We start from the raw sequence: 14,482 nt of genomic DNA, 5'->3' as shown, positions 1-14,482 counted from the left end.
TGGCTGTGCTGGACTGGGCATGGTGGTGAATATCATCTTTCAGCAGACTGAGAGCATTTACCAAAAAACGTGTGTAGCTTCTTGGCTCTAAATGTAAAGTCAGTGAGACATAATTAGTAGGTAACAGATTCCTTTTCAATTAATAATTGTTTTTGCTTTGTTCATTCTTTCTGAATAATGTGGTGTTTGGCAATAAGCCATTTTTTTTCATTTCTGTTCTTCACTCTTTACTGATTCAGTTTGAATGTTCACACTTACAGCAAATATCTAATAGGACTGTATTCAACACTCTCTTGTTTTAAATTAGCTGGAATATGAATGAATGACACGTGTTTGTTCCTTCCCTCTCAATTCTCGCTTCTCCTTCTGCCTTTAACAGCACTATACACCCAATTAGTGCTATTCACAGGGTTTGTGCATGATGCTCATGAGAGCTTGCCGACTAGATCCCAACCCCAGGCTCTGTGTCGCTGTCATGAAATATCATGCATCACCACTTTTAAATGAACTTCTTCACTGCACACACTCTCCTGTGCTGTCGCCACGATAGCAGTGATGTATTGGAGGATGTGATACCTTTCATTTTATAAACTGTGAAATGAAAATGTGTGCAGCGTGTCCACATTGTGGCATCAACCATTTTGTAATTAAGGAAATCCAGCTGCCCACACAGATACAGTAGAAGATGATAATTTCCGGAGATATGAAAATTCATTCATCTGGATGAAATTAGCTATTATCACTCTGTGTGGAAGATAAGCTTAGTTTTGGCTTTTTTTTGTTTCAGTCTGTTTATTGAGGATTTTGTTTTCATGTTTTGTTTTCTTTGCTTTGTTTTTGAAAATATGTTCACTGTTCAGCCTTGACAGAAATATATTCATCAGTTTGAAAAATAAAAAGGAATCAACTGTGATAGGACAAACTTTCTTTGTTTGAATTAGGAGTGCCTCACATGAATTTCACCCCAGCTGCCAATACTTTCATGTGCATCATTATTTTGAAATATGTGAGCACTATCAATATCTCAGCTGGCGGCTCTGAAGGGAACAGGTGAGGAATTGAAAATGAGCTGGAGCCAGATAGAGGAGTGAGAAACTAGGGGAGGAGAGCATAAAAAAACGTACTGAGAATGAAGTTGTGATGTGTGAGGAGGGGGAGAAAAACGAGGAAACCTCCTGAGTAGCAGAGGGGTTGTGAAAACAAAAGGATATGAGGGGAGAAAGGACTGTTTCATATGCTCACAGCCCCCTCCCCCTACTCCTCTTGACACTGTTGCAGATGTACATTTCTTCCACACACCTTGTTTTTTTACCCCAAGGGCTACCTGTGATGCATTCCATATAATTGATCACTGACCCTAATGAACCATTTAACCAAGATGAAAAGCCATGGATGAAAAGCATCATGTTTTAACATATAGGTTGTTTTTCTCCCCTTCTGGCTTCTTCTTACATTCTCAATAATGCATGCTGCACTCCTTGATGGTGCCTGTGTTGAACCAGAGGTCTCAAGCAGTGCCACTGATGCTACATTTTGATGCAGGCTTACCTGCACCTTCTTGCTTCAGGATAATCAGAGGTTGTGAGTGGGAGGTAAAAGTCCTTGGATCAGAAAGAAATGACAAAACATTAGGAATAGCTGCCAGCGAAGGCCTTTGATAGCTGCGGTTTTTATATTATTTTCCTTTTTGTTTTTGCTGCCATGTGCCCTTTTCTACAATTTTCTCCTGCTTTCTTGTTTGCTTTCCAGCCTCTCTCCCTCTTCTCTTCTTTTACACAGAGCGCATCTCTAAATGTCTGCATGCACACACAAATAAAATATAATGCATCATTTGTAAAACCCTCTTAAAACACAAGAAAACGTCTTTACTGCTAATTTTATGCCAGCTCAAACACTGAACAAGAGCACAATAAAAAACATGATAGAGCTGTTGTGCATTAGTCACATTACTGTCGCTCTATGGGCACAACAACCAATGGTTGCTAACTATCTAGGTCAGTCTCCTTAAGCAGTTAATTATTGCTCTTTATTTGCTTTTATTCTGTGATAGAAAATCCCATTTGTGTAGTCTGTGTGCTACCAAATCAGTCCAGATGACATGAATGAGTAAACATGCAAGCAATAATCTGAAATGTAATTCCCAATTTCTGACAAAGAAAGCAAATAACAGTTTATTGATCACGGCGGTTTATGAGAATGCTTGACCAGAAGCTCAACAGTAGTCCTGTTTAAAAGTGAGAATAAGCAGATGATCAAATTACTTCCACTCTGTTAGGCTGCAGGGATGAAGCTGTATTCAGCTGAAAACCTTTGGCACCATTAACAGCTGAAATGGTTGACATTGAATACAACTTTACATTCATTATGATTCATCTGCCTGTACATTATTTTCTTTTACATGTTGCCCAGCAGCACTTGAAGTAGAAATGCAGTGCAATCCTGTTGGAGGCAATTTTCTGGCATGAATCTTTAATGGCAACATTCTTCAGGGGATGGAAGATGTCGCAGCTGATGAAGTGGGCTTGCTAAATGACAATTCAAAAGCCGGCAAATGGAGTCCACAAAGTGCCAATCTTGTGTTGGAGATCAAGCAGCCAAAACAGCTGACACACAAAAGACAGCAAACCTAAATAAATATATATTCTAAAGTTAATCTGAAATACTTATTTTACTATGATACTGAAATTGTACACACACACATGTACATGTAAATGTGCATATAAGGGATGGATATACTGATATTGTCTTTGAAAGAGAAAAAAGATTTATATGTTTCTAATGGATGTTCACAGTCCATGTAACCATTCAAAAACAGTCCTGAAACACAGAATACTATCTATCAAAATGTTATTCCAGGCCTGAATTTATGCATGTCTTCGACAGAAAGTGAGAGGCCCTGGTGACTCACTGATTGGATGGGCAGTGAGCTGAAGAGGGAGAGAGATGATCCCCCAAAGTGGCTCTGGAATATACATTCATATGCTGCCTATACTGTAGTAAAATATGCACATTCCCACTCATTCAAATTTCACTCAATGTGCATGAGGCAGAAAGCTGCTCTGCATAAATATCCCATTGACCTCTTCTACAATAATCACTTGCACTTTCCCACAAATGCTTGCCCCTTCGTTCCTTTTTCTCTCCACCTGTTTTAGATTTCCAGCATGGATACGGGTCTCTCTCTCTCTCTCTCTCTCTGTCTCTCTCTCTCTCTCATTTGATAGTAGCATCAAAAATTGTGTAATACACGGTGGACGAAGGAAAACACGCCATAATCAAAAGAAATATAACCAGAGTGAACACATTCGTAAAGGGGAAACACATGACTACTTTTGGTAGCTGACATCACAAACCATTGCTCGCATACGTATACCATCACCCTTATGGGCAAGGCTACATATACAGAAATGCACAACACAACACACTAGGATGAGTCAGACACATGGGTCAGGTGACCCCTCCCCTCACAGCTGAGTCATCGATGACGTAGTCTACAGCCTCATATCAGACATGTGACCAGACCGTGGCCCCTCCTTTTCCACGTCTAAGTGAATCTCTCTTTTGCTGTATCTGTTTTATGATGACAGGCTGCCATATGGCGAAAGTCTTGCAAGGAATACAGATTCCCTGCAACAATACTGTTTCCCTCTCCTACCCTCGCCTTCCTTTGGCTTGTTCTTCTACTACTATTCCTCCTCCTTTACAGACTAATTCATCTCTGTGTACTCTACAGACAGGTGATGCACGTGCTCTCATGGCGCTATCTGAAGAGGAAGTACAAGAGTAGGCAAACAGACTATTAAAACAGTCTAACGCTAAGTCTCTATATGGGTCATCTGGCGGTTCTATTAGTGATCAGAAAGAAGCAAATGTGGAATGATTAGGAAATTGTTCTTTCAGCCTTTGCTGTCAGAGGAGCTCTTTCAACCTCCTTCTGAGAAACACCCTTTAGTTACCCTATATGTATGTCACTCTTCCCTCTCCCCAGCTTGCTTTCTGTAGGCCTCATTGAGCAGCTGGATCTCTTCTTGATACCCTGAGCTCTCCTGCGTCTGCCGTCGGCTGTTCTGCCGGTGAGCCTCCACAGTGTCAGGTATAGTGATATTGATGGTCTCTGCCTCTGGGTTGCCACTGCCAGGGATGAGCAGAGAGTAAGACGCCGTCTCGCCCAGGTCGCAGGAGACAAAGCGGTTCTCCCTTCGTGAGTATCGCAGCGATGGTGAGCGGGCGTGGGTGGAGGACTGGCTGATGTTAGAGATGATGGAGACACTGTCCATGGCCTCCTCGTTGTCGCAGATCTCCAGAACCTCAAGGTGGATCTTGACATTGGTGTCCCCAACACCAGCTCCTATACCCATCCCCATCCCAATCTCCATGCCCATCCCTACACTGCTGACATTCACTTCTCCACCCTGGCCTCCTGATGCTGGGTCATCTGCACTGGGCTCGTGGCCAACTGATTTGGAGCGATACACTTCCACCTTTGAAGCAGAGAAAGACTTTTGATTCAACTCATTCATGAACAATATGGAGTCACAATGTAATTTAACAATAGTTGCATTTTATTTTCTAAAAAATAGAATACTTGCTTTATTCAATAATCCTAGTTTCACTACAGGGATCATTCAAGTCTTATCATATTTCATCCTGGAATATAATGCACAATACATAGCTAATGGCTCTCTTAACAAAACGTGTAAAGATACATGTAAACTCTACAAAACACTTAAAGTAGCTGCAAGTCTTGACAATAATTATCATAACTGCACACAGTTGTTAAAGAATAGTTGAACATTTAGGGAAATACACTTATTTGCTTTTTTGCCAAGAGTTAAGTGAGAAGATTGCCATGACTTTCACACCAGTGTGCTAAGTACGAAGCTGGAGCCAGGAGGAGATTAGCTTAATCTAGCATAAAAACTGGAAAAAAGCATCAACCAGCATCTTTGAAGCACATTAGTTTATATCTTGTCTCTTTTAGGTAAATGTAAATGTAAAAACAACACGTTGTGATTTTACGGGCACTCTCAACAAGAAATATGTGACACAATTCCTTTGATGAATGGCTTAAAATGAGCAGAGCTATTACCTTCTTGGCATTGTTGGGGGAGATTTTGAGCCCGTCGCTGCTGACTTCATAGGTGGAGAGAGAGAGGGTCTTCCCTGTGGGTGCTTGCAGAGACACAGTGCCCTGAAAGGCACACAGGGGGATTGACAGACCACCTGATGACCGCTGCACAGGAAAAACAAAGAAAAGAGAGAAAAAAGTCCAGTCAACATCATCTGTATTTATGTATAAATCTCTTACTTGAGGGCACCATTATACACATTATTAATCTCCATCTTGGCTGTTCATCACGTTATTGACAAGCAGTACAAAGCGTCCAAGGCCCTTTTGCATCTCACTCCCTTTGTTCAAACTAATTGAGTTTAGATTGTGTCCATGATGTCAAGAGGCAAGGAGATGAATGTGTTGACCAATCATTTCTCTCCAAAGTTAATGAGGCTTACATGTAAGAGCCCTGTCAACAGCATGCCGTTAGCAAAATGAGATGTCAGGGCTAAATGCATAGTAGAAGCTACCAGAGAGCTTTCAGGCTCACAGCAAAAACGATGAAAGAATGATCTATGAGCTATATAGCCATTAACAGAATTTTCTTCATTAACTAATTTAATATGAATATAATTTCAGTGTATAAAGCATTAATTATATTTCCTTTGCATTTCTTATTGGTTTGCCATCTATTTTCAGTTACAGGGCTCATTTATACCACTCATATTTTTTATCACGTTTCATTCTTTCCACTCATATTTTCATATTGTTTTCAGAAAGATCATTTACCACACAGTTCATCAAAGTAAGCCTCTGTCATCATGATGTGTTTGAGAAAATGCATATCGCTGGCAGGGGAAAGGAGAAGCATCCAACGGTGCGACAGCGGGGAGACTGAGGCGAGTCTCATTTAGCCCTCTAAATTATTTAGATTAGTTCAATGTAATGATCTGATTGTGACTATGACGCACAATGGAAACAAAGAGGATGTCAATCTCTTGTCCTCCATGACTGTCTGTTTTCCTGTCATTGTCTTGGCATCATTGTGAATGGAGAAAGACAGAGAGAGAGAGAGGGGGGTGCCGAGATGTTGAGCTGAAAACACACTGTCAAATAAACGAAAGAATCAGAACCCATCAACGTGGGAAGTACATTGATGGACGGATATGTGTGTATGTGTGTTCTGGGTATATTCACATATCTGTTCTTATTCCATGCAATACTGCAATTCCCTAAATTATTTCAATATCTATCAACCTGCGTGACATGAATGCAAACATTTCAATTGTGCACTGCTTTAACAGGATTGCTTATGTGGCATGGCTCTGTAGATGGCATATAGATGTAAGTGACTGCTTTGGCCATGACAGGAATTTCACAGAAACTTTTCAGTGGATTGCCATGAGAGTTTGCGCAGACATTCGTGTTCCCCAAAGGATGAATCCTGCTGACTGTGATGATCCCCTGACTTTTCTGCTAGCACCACCATAACACTGACAAGACTGATAAGGCTGATAAGGCCTTTTCCCCTCAATAATTACTGAACTGATTGCCATGAAAATTACAAATGGACATTTGTGGTGCCTGGAAATATCCTAATAACTTTTATGATCCCCTGACTTTCATCTAGCTCCACCTGAGGTGAGTCTTTGCAGACAATGAATCCTAATGAATTTGGTGCCATTCTGACTGAAAGTAAAGATTAAAGTTGCTGCATTGGATGGATTTCTAGTACAATTTCCTACAATTTCCTACAGACGTTAATTTTCCTCTCAGGATCAATAAGAGCTTTAGTGATCCCCTTTTCACATAGCGCTTTCACACATCCAATCCCTTTTTTTTTTTGACAACATATCCGCAAAACTAATGGCTCTCCCACCAGCCTCTGCTGTACTTTGTGTTCAAGTGCTGATTGCGAAATGTTAGCATGCTAACACACAAAGCATAAACAAAAATGTCAAACATAACGGACATCATGACTGCAAAACATCATGCATGTCTGCATGTTCATTGTGAGCATGTTAGCATGCTAAATTTAGCATTTAGTTCAAAGCAACACTGTGCCTAAGTACATACTCACAGGGCTGTGAACTCTATCTGAGCTTGTATTGTAACACATGAATTCAAGCGTCAACATGCACCCTGTATACCACCTATTTTCTATAAGCAACACTCCTGTAAGGTATCTGTTATTGATGCCTGCAGAACCTGGCAGGTTTGCAGTACGTTTATTCTGGCTGTGTTATTTTCACGTTCATTGAAAAGCAATTGTTTTTTATTTCTCTACCTTGGAGGCTTATTGGTAAGTACAGCATTTATTTACAGTTTTGGATGTGTTCTCTGAAGAGTAAATGGATTTCAGTTCCCTACATCTGAATGCACATTAGATCTCCATTTCCCCTCTGGGAAATGGCTTATGAGCGCACCCCCAGCTCTGCGCTTGCTAACAGAGAGTAAGTCACAGAGAGGGTAAAGATGTCTTTAAGCTCTAATTCCACCTCTCCCTGTGGATGCTGAAGGCCAGAAGGGCTGACAGTGAGGAGGATATACGCTGGGAAATGACATCTGGCCTGTTAACAAGGAACAAAACACAGCCAAGAAAGGCTATAAATCAAATACTATTTAGACTTGGCTTTTTGTGTATATAGGTATATGTACATGTATATGATGAGGTTGTGAGCTGATTTTGATCAATTCATTCAATTCAGTTTTTCTTTTTCAATTCAATTGGCTTCATTGGTGTGGAAGTTTTAGAAATAATGTTTCCAAAGCATCAAAAAATCTTTGACTTTTGTGACATAAAGGGGGAAGGGCACTAGATCTGTAGAGCTTAATTATTTGGCATTTTTGTCTTTGCTGTTTGTTTTAATATGCAATGTGTGGCTGCACACATATACTGTTATTGTGCAGTACTTGGAGGCTTTATACTGACCCCAATCAATGTGTAAAGCCTAAGGGAACATAATATACAGAGTTTGCTACTAAGAAACTGAGAAGTAGGACACACACACACACACACACACACACACACACACACACAAACAAGCCAGCAGTGAGCATCTCAGACTTATACATGATGCAAAGTGAGTGCCAAAGCCAAGCTGTAGATGCATGCTCCATGGATTTTCCACCCTCTGGTGATTTTCAAACCCAAACATCTCAGACTTATAAGTAGAGCAGAGACAGGGAGGAAGAGAGACGCATGCACATAAATGTGTGCGTATGCACATGTATGCACATTTCCATGTTTGTTCACGTCCCAGTTAGTTGAGTGAGTTGAACACAGGCTCCTAGTGTTATTGCTCCAAAAGTCACACATATTGTGCTGTCACTTTCAAAGGTAATGCCTGTGGCTGTTCCGCTGTGTCTCTGGAACAGAGTGAGGCCGTTCTCTCATCTGTGTCTGGTATCTCTAAGGCCAGGATACATTAATCATTAAGCCTTTACTGTTTTGTCCTTGCTTAACAATGCAATGGGGTCCAACAAAATACAGAGAGAATTAAGCTTCTGGTATTACAAGAGCACATGATGTCAACAAGACAGAAAGAAATGGATTAAAGATGGATTAGTGGATAGTGATTCATGTGCCTGCAGCAAACTGCCTTGAGCTGCATTGTTTACATTAAGTGCGTCTACTGGATAGAGCAACTATTGAGTAACTGGGTAAATAATACATTTATGACCAAAACTTTGGGTCTTGGTATATACTAAATGTTTGAAGGAACTTGACTTAAAACATGAGTGAAAAATGGACTGTGTTGAATTTTATACCAAATCACAGCACTGCATAAAAATATTCACAAGCTCACGTACGGGTGCTAACCCTCAGTGAATAAATCTCATTAATACTGATCTTCAAACTGTAAACACTGCCTTTAACCCCCCCCAAAACAACACTAAATCAATAAAAAGAGCTGAGCCTTGAGAGCTGGCCTGAATTTAGGGGGCGGAGCAGCAATAAATGAATATTTGGTTTTAAAAGACAGGCTGACATTTGTTATCAAAATGGTATGCTGCTGATAATATCTTGATCAATTGCTCAGTTATTCGGAATCCATCGAGGCTAAGAACAAATAAAGATATTCTGAGACAGGAGAAGAGGAGATGAGAGAGGCAAAGAGAGGGGAGGGGGTTAACTATTTTATCTAAATCACATGTGCGGCTCCCAGTCTGTCAGCTTGATTATAAAGAGGCATATTCACAGATGCGGAAAAAAAAAACCACAGACCAACAAACGGAAAGTCAGACAGGCATTCAGACAGTCAAGAACTCACAAATATGCACACTCTTCTATGAAGCCCGGCTAGGTAACAACTGTACAGTCTGACTCTGTGTCTCTGTACAGATGCACAAAGACAGCAGGTAATAAAATGTAATCACAGACAGGGAGATTGAAAATCCATTCATTTTATAGTCCTGAGACACTAATCACTCCTAAACGATCATCTCTAGAGTATATGACCATATGCTGCATGCATATGCAGCAGTTTGATTAGTTTAGGAAAGTAATAGAGTGCAAATGTGGCAAAACAATAACTGCCAGCCATAAACCACACACTGACACACAGAAATGACTCCTACTAATGGTTCAACATCAGGCTAATGAAATGACTACTTTGGACAGTGGTGTACCTGTCTGGGCGTTCTCTCTGATTTACTCCTGCACCACTCCCAGTCCGTCAGCTCGATCTTCCGACATTCCTCATGCGACAGCCTCCTCTCTGTGCCTTCGAACACAGACGATGTGTCAGTGAGATTGTGGTCCTGCTCCCGGTGATGAGAAGGCAGCAAAGGGACACAACGGAAATCAGCATCATCATCATGGTTCTCATGAGGGAGTGAAGGACAATCAGCCAGCGCCTCTCCTCCACCGGCTACAGCTTCCAAAAGAAGGTCTGCATGAGAGGAGCTGTCCACTGGGCTGGTGGTGCTGAAATCAAAACTGGGCCCCAGGCTGGCGAGCCCGCCACTTTCTAGTGCATCAAGGCGGGTATTAGGGAAGTCACAGTTGAATAGGCTGTGATAGGCAGGCTTCTCAAGGGGTGGGCTGTTGTGAGACATGGTGGCATGTGACAACTTGTACACTCCATAGCCTTGTTGGAAGGACAGGTTGAACTCAAATCTTCTTTTCATCACTGTGAAAGGAACGAATTATTTCATTACACTGTCAAAAAAGCAGAACTACATCACACTGGGAGAAATCGATGCGTTGATGGTGCACTGTTGGGAAATTTGCATAACATTATGGTTTACCTGAGGGTTCCTGCGCTGGATCCCGTTTGCAGTTAATGAAGCAGCCACATGGCATGTGGATCCAGCGCTCAGACAGCACGAATAATGGAGTGACCGCAGGTGCAAGCAGAGTGAGAAAGAAGCTCAGAGTCTCCAGGGATGAGCTGCGTGCGTTCAGTGCATGGCGCACAAGCACCAAAGTCTGTGAATGAAGGGGAAGGGGAAATTAATTCATTGAGGAGCCAGTGATTCAATATGCATAAAGAAGTTGGGGGGGAGGGGGCACATGAATGGAAAGAACTTAAAAAGATCCCTCACCTATAGTGGGATTTTTTTGCATCTCTTCTTCTTTTGTTTTGTGTATTAGATATATCAACGCAGTTTGAGCCAAAATAGAACACGATGAGAGTTGCACTGCTGTACTCTTTGGAAATAAATGCGTACATTTCTGTTGCATTGGGCTGATATTGACCTCCAAAGCTTTTTAGAGAGGGATACACCAGTAAATGCAAATAAAGATACCAATAACAAATATTTAAAGATCTTAGGCAACATCTGGTTGTTTAGACCTGTTTGATTCTTGGAAACAAAAGATCTCCACAGAAAGAAAACTCATTGTGAATTGCAATGTTGTATTGATTGTATTTCTGATCAGTAGAATTTCGACATTCACTGTATTAATCATAACCAGCTCGTTTTCAGTCAAGTATGGAATGCCAATTCTGTTTGCACGTCATTGTCAGCTGGCTGCACAGCATTTATCACCTAAAATTCCTTGTTTTTAGTTTGAGCTAGAACAAATGTTGCAATCGCCACACTCACTGTGTGACCATTATGTCCAGTATTTCACAATGCAAACCAATGAATGCTGCCCTTCAGGTGCAGACCTGTCAACGGCTGCTCTCAAGGCCTTTAGGGAATGTTGATTTAATGGGACACTGTTGCTTGTTTTCAAAATATCTGTGTTAAACAGATTTAGTGAGACCCTAAACCATGATGGGAAGGTTTCTAAGCTGTAAAGGTAACAGATTGATAATTAAATCCTGTAAAATTCTGTTGTATTTCCCAAAGTTGCCTCAAAGGACTTTCAGAAAGGGCTCTAAAAGTTAAATACACTTCTGTTCCACACTCTGTTACTTTTGTCCACATCTTAAACTTTTACAGCTCATGAGCTACAACAAATGGTGGTTTCATTTGGGGATTTAAAAGCTTATGCTAAATGCTTAATGTGCTGCATTAGAGGCCTATACACGACTTTCTAGTTGGCCTTTAAACACTTTCCTGGTGCTTGTTTGACTCATCTTTTTGCCCCCATGAGGCAGCATAGTTCTGCTTATCTTTCACATTAAGAATTTTATCACCAAAATAACAGAACAATGTTGGATGAGTTTCAATGGCTCGAACAAGAGGTTTAGGTTAAAGAGAAACTGGAACAGGTGAAGGTTGTCCTGATAAAATGAGTTACTGTTTGGACTGAGCTTTCATGAACTTTCTAGAAACATGTCAGTGCAAAATAGGACATACCATTTTAACTAGATAACAAATGCAAATCTGGAAACAAGCTGTGAACAGCTACAAACACAACACAAAAGGTAGACGTCAAGTGTTTTTTTGAATTCCAAGCCAGTTGGATAAAATGGTTTGACAGGGGGCGAGGGGGGTTGAAATGGCAGGATATTTTCTAAAAGTTATTATGCTGTTGCTTCTGGCTCCAGCTACTGTAGCATTTGCTTTTAACACGCTGCTTACCATCATTGGCATCCATAAAATTACTCGGACCACCGCCAGAATCATGGAGAAGCGCTTTTGGGCAAACACCACTGGTGTGTCCTCCACAGCAGCTGTCCTCTGCCCTTTGACAGACAGCGGGGACAGACATCTGTCCTCATTCCCCCTGAGCTCTGTCCCGCATGGGCTTGGGCTCAGCTCGTTGTAGGCACCGAAGCTTTTGTTCAGACTGTCCCGGGAGAAGGACTGGAGATCACAGAGGGGAGCGGAGCCACTCAGCCCCCTCGCCATCTCCAAATAGCTGGGGTACAGCAAAGTCCTCTGGGGCTCCCTGGAGCACAGCAGCTGGTAGGTAAGGGGGATAAAGAAAAACAACAAGCCGCAGAAACACAGGGAATATAAAGAGAATAGTAGGATGTAAAAACTGTCGCTCTCTGGGAAACAGCCAAGAGAGGCCGGCGTAAAGCTGCCCCATCCGCACAAAGGTAACACACTGACGGCCAGGCTGACCGCCCACACACCGGCAATGGCCCACATCACTCTCAGTGGCCGGCGGACAGACTGAAGCACTCCAAATCTCTTGGTGACATAGAAAGTGTAGGCTGCTATGAGGCAAGCCTTCATATTGCTAGAAACCCCCTGGAACACATACAGAAGTCCGGATAAAGTGCACAGGCTGCCCGACCCTCCACCTCCTCCATCTGCCTCCCACTGTAGGAGCATGAACAGAGAGAGAGGGACCACGCTGAGCAGGTCGTCCACCGACATGGAAGCCACGATGACACACAGGGAGGTTTTTCTCCTCATCCGAAGGAGACACAGCAGCGAATACACACCTCCGACAAAGGTAGCAGCTGCGATGGTTACGCACAAGCCGAAAAGCAGCAGGCGAATTTGCCTCTCCACCCCCGCCGGGTCTGTCTTCTCGTAGGTGGCCGTGGAATGGTAGCTCTGGTTGGGCGCCGGGGAGCTGAGGTGCGTCGTGGACATTTTCAAGGAAATAACTTCTCAGTGTCTTTTTGGCACTTTTAATTGGTCAGATCTGACTCATTAGCCTGTAAAGTTTACCGCGCCGCAAAGATGTGAGGATGGCACAACATGCGCCGCATCTCTAAAGAATCCAAGCAGTGGAGATGATGAGAGAAACACCGGGCACCGTCACTCTCAGATCAAACTGGGAACGCAGCGCGTAACCAAAGCTTTCCTGGTCCCCTGGATGTGGAGCCTGTCTGTTACCGTACTGGCAGGCACTTGAGTTCACCGTTCAAACCGCGCAACCAGGGCAACTCTTGGCTCCAGCTGCCGATTTACGCGCTGTCGTCATTGCCGTTTCCCCTCACGGTAGTCATCTGGGGTTGGGCCAAACGCAGCCTACTTACTACCGCGTCTGTGTGGAACTGGTCCGATTCATCAGGCTGAGTTTTCATTTGTGGCTTGGCTCGACCCCTTCCTCGGGTCATGCCAAACACTAACACCCCCCTACCCCTTCCTCTGACTGGGGAGACTTTTAACCACAACTGAATACAAATGAGGAAACAAAAGAAGGTTTAAAGATTTCTTTTTTTCCCTGTCAATGCTGATTTGTATTTCGGTGTAAGGGGCCCATTACTTTGTGGATAATTACATTTGGAAACTAAAATAACCATTTACTTAGACGGACTGTGACAGGAAACTAAATGCCATGTTAAGATAATAAGGGAAACACAAATTAGATAAGATTTGAGTGGTACCTTGTGACTGTGTAGGCTGGATGCTCTGTGAGCCAGAATGCAAACAGTAAGGCCAGTTTACTTCAAGTGAAAAGGTGTCTGTTTGTATTTAGTCCCATGTGTCATACCACTGTCATAGTGGAGCAGCCCTCATGGAGCGAGATGGCGAAGGACACATTCAAGGCAATGAAGTATGTTAAAAGAAAGTTGCCTGAATTCATCTAACTGAATATTGTGTCAAAGGAAAACATGTTCATCTCGTCTGTCATCCGAGTCATGCTTTTTAAATTATCCAACCAACTAATGAATAACCTTACACAGAATGTTTAATTGAAACAGTATGTGACGCTTTGGCTGGTCAGAGACAGATTAGTTTGTGTGTTAGGGTTAGGGCGTAGCTTGTGTGTGTGTGTGTGTGTGTGTGTGTGTGTGTGCGTGACCAGCTGGCCTTGTCTTGTCCTTCCCTGTGGTGTTCAAGGATTTTCAAGCTGAAGGACTCAGTATGTTTAGATGGTTCATGGATGTTCATGTATCCTCATAGGGAGTCCATTGATAGAAATAAAACCGCATGTGTAGTGCTCTGTTTATCACTGGTGATAGATTTTTGGACCCATGCCCTTTATGTAAATGCAGACATGGATCTGCATGATGACAGGTCACAGCTTATTTACACTCCTCTGTCGTGTTCTCACTCCCTCTGATATGGTATCTGTGGTTTCTGAGCTCTTTCAGCCTTGTGCAACGTATATATCAATGTGAA

At 42.4% G+C, this 14,482-nt stretch overlaps 1 protein-coding gene across 1 annotated transcript; it reads right to left on the bottom strand.

The window, feature by feature from the left end:
• Positions 1-3,932: 3,932 nt before the first annotated feature.
• Positions 3,933-13,160, bottom strand: LOC139200447 (probable G-protein coupled receptor 149). The gene is made up of 5 exons (XM_070829748.1): positions 12,035-13,160; positions 10,307-10,487; positions 9,686-10,188; positions 5,090-5,233; positions 3,933-4,481 (listed from the first exon to the last, which is right to left on the bottom strand). Exons 1-5 carry the CDS (start codon positions 13,001-13,003, stop codon positions 3,969-3,971), a joined length of 2,310 nt encoding a protein of 769 aa, XP_070685849.1. The 5' UTR covers positions 13,004-13,160; the 3' UTR covers positions 3,933-3,968.
• Between the last annotated feature and the right edge of the window lie 1,322 nt (positions 13,161-14,482).

This window comes from Pempheris klunzingeri, chromosome 4 (genome assembly GCF_042242105.1).
Source record: "Pempheris klunzingeri isolate RE-2024b chromosome 4, fPemKlu1.hap1, whole genome shotgun sequence".
Lineage (NCBI taxonomy): Eukaryota > Metazoa > Chordata > Actinopteri > Acropomatiformes > Pempheridae > Pempheris > Pempheris klunzingeri.
The sequence above is the reverse complement of the archived record's forward strand: the minus strand, read 5'-3'. Positions and strand labels throughout refer to the sequence as shown.

Coding starts and splice junctions, on each gene's coding strand:
- LOC139200447 (XM_070829748.1), bottom strand. CDS start 13,003: ATGTCCACGACGCACCTCAGCTCCCCGGCGCCCAACCAGAGCTACCAT. Junction 10,189..10,306: donor TCCAGCGCAGGAACCCTCAG/GTAAACCATAAT, acceptor TTCCTTTCACAG/TGATGAAAAGAAGATTTGAG. Junction 5,234..9,685: donor CAGAGAGAACGCCCAGACAG/GTACACCACTGT, acceptor TTTCCTGTGCAG/CGGTCATCAGGTGGTCTGTC.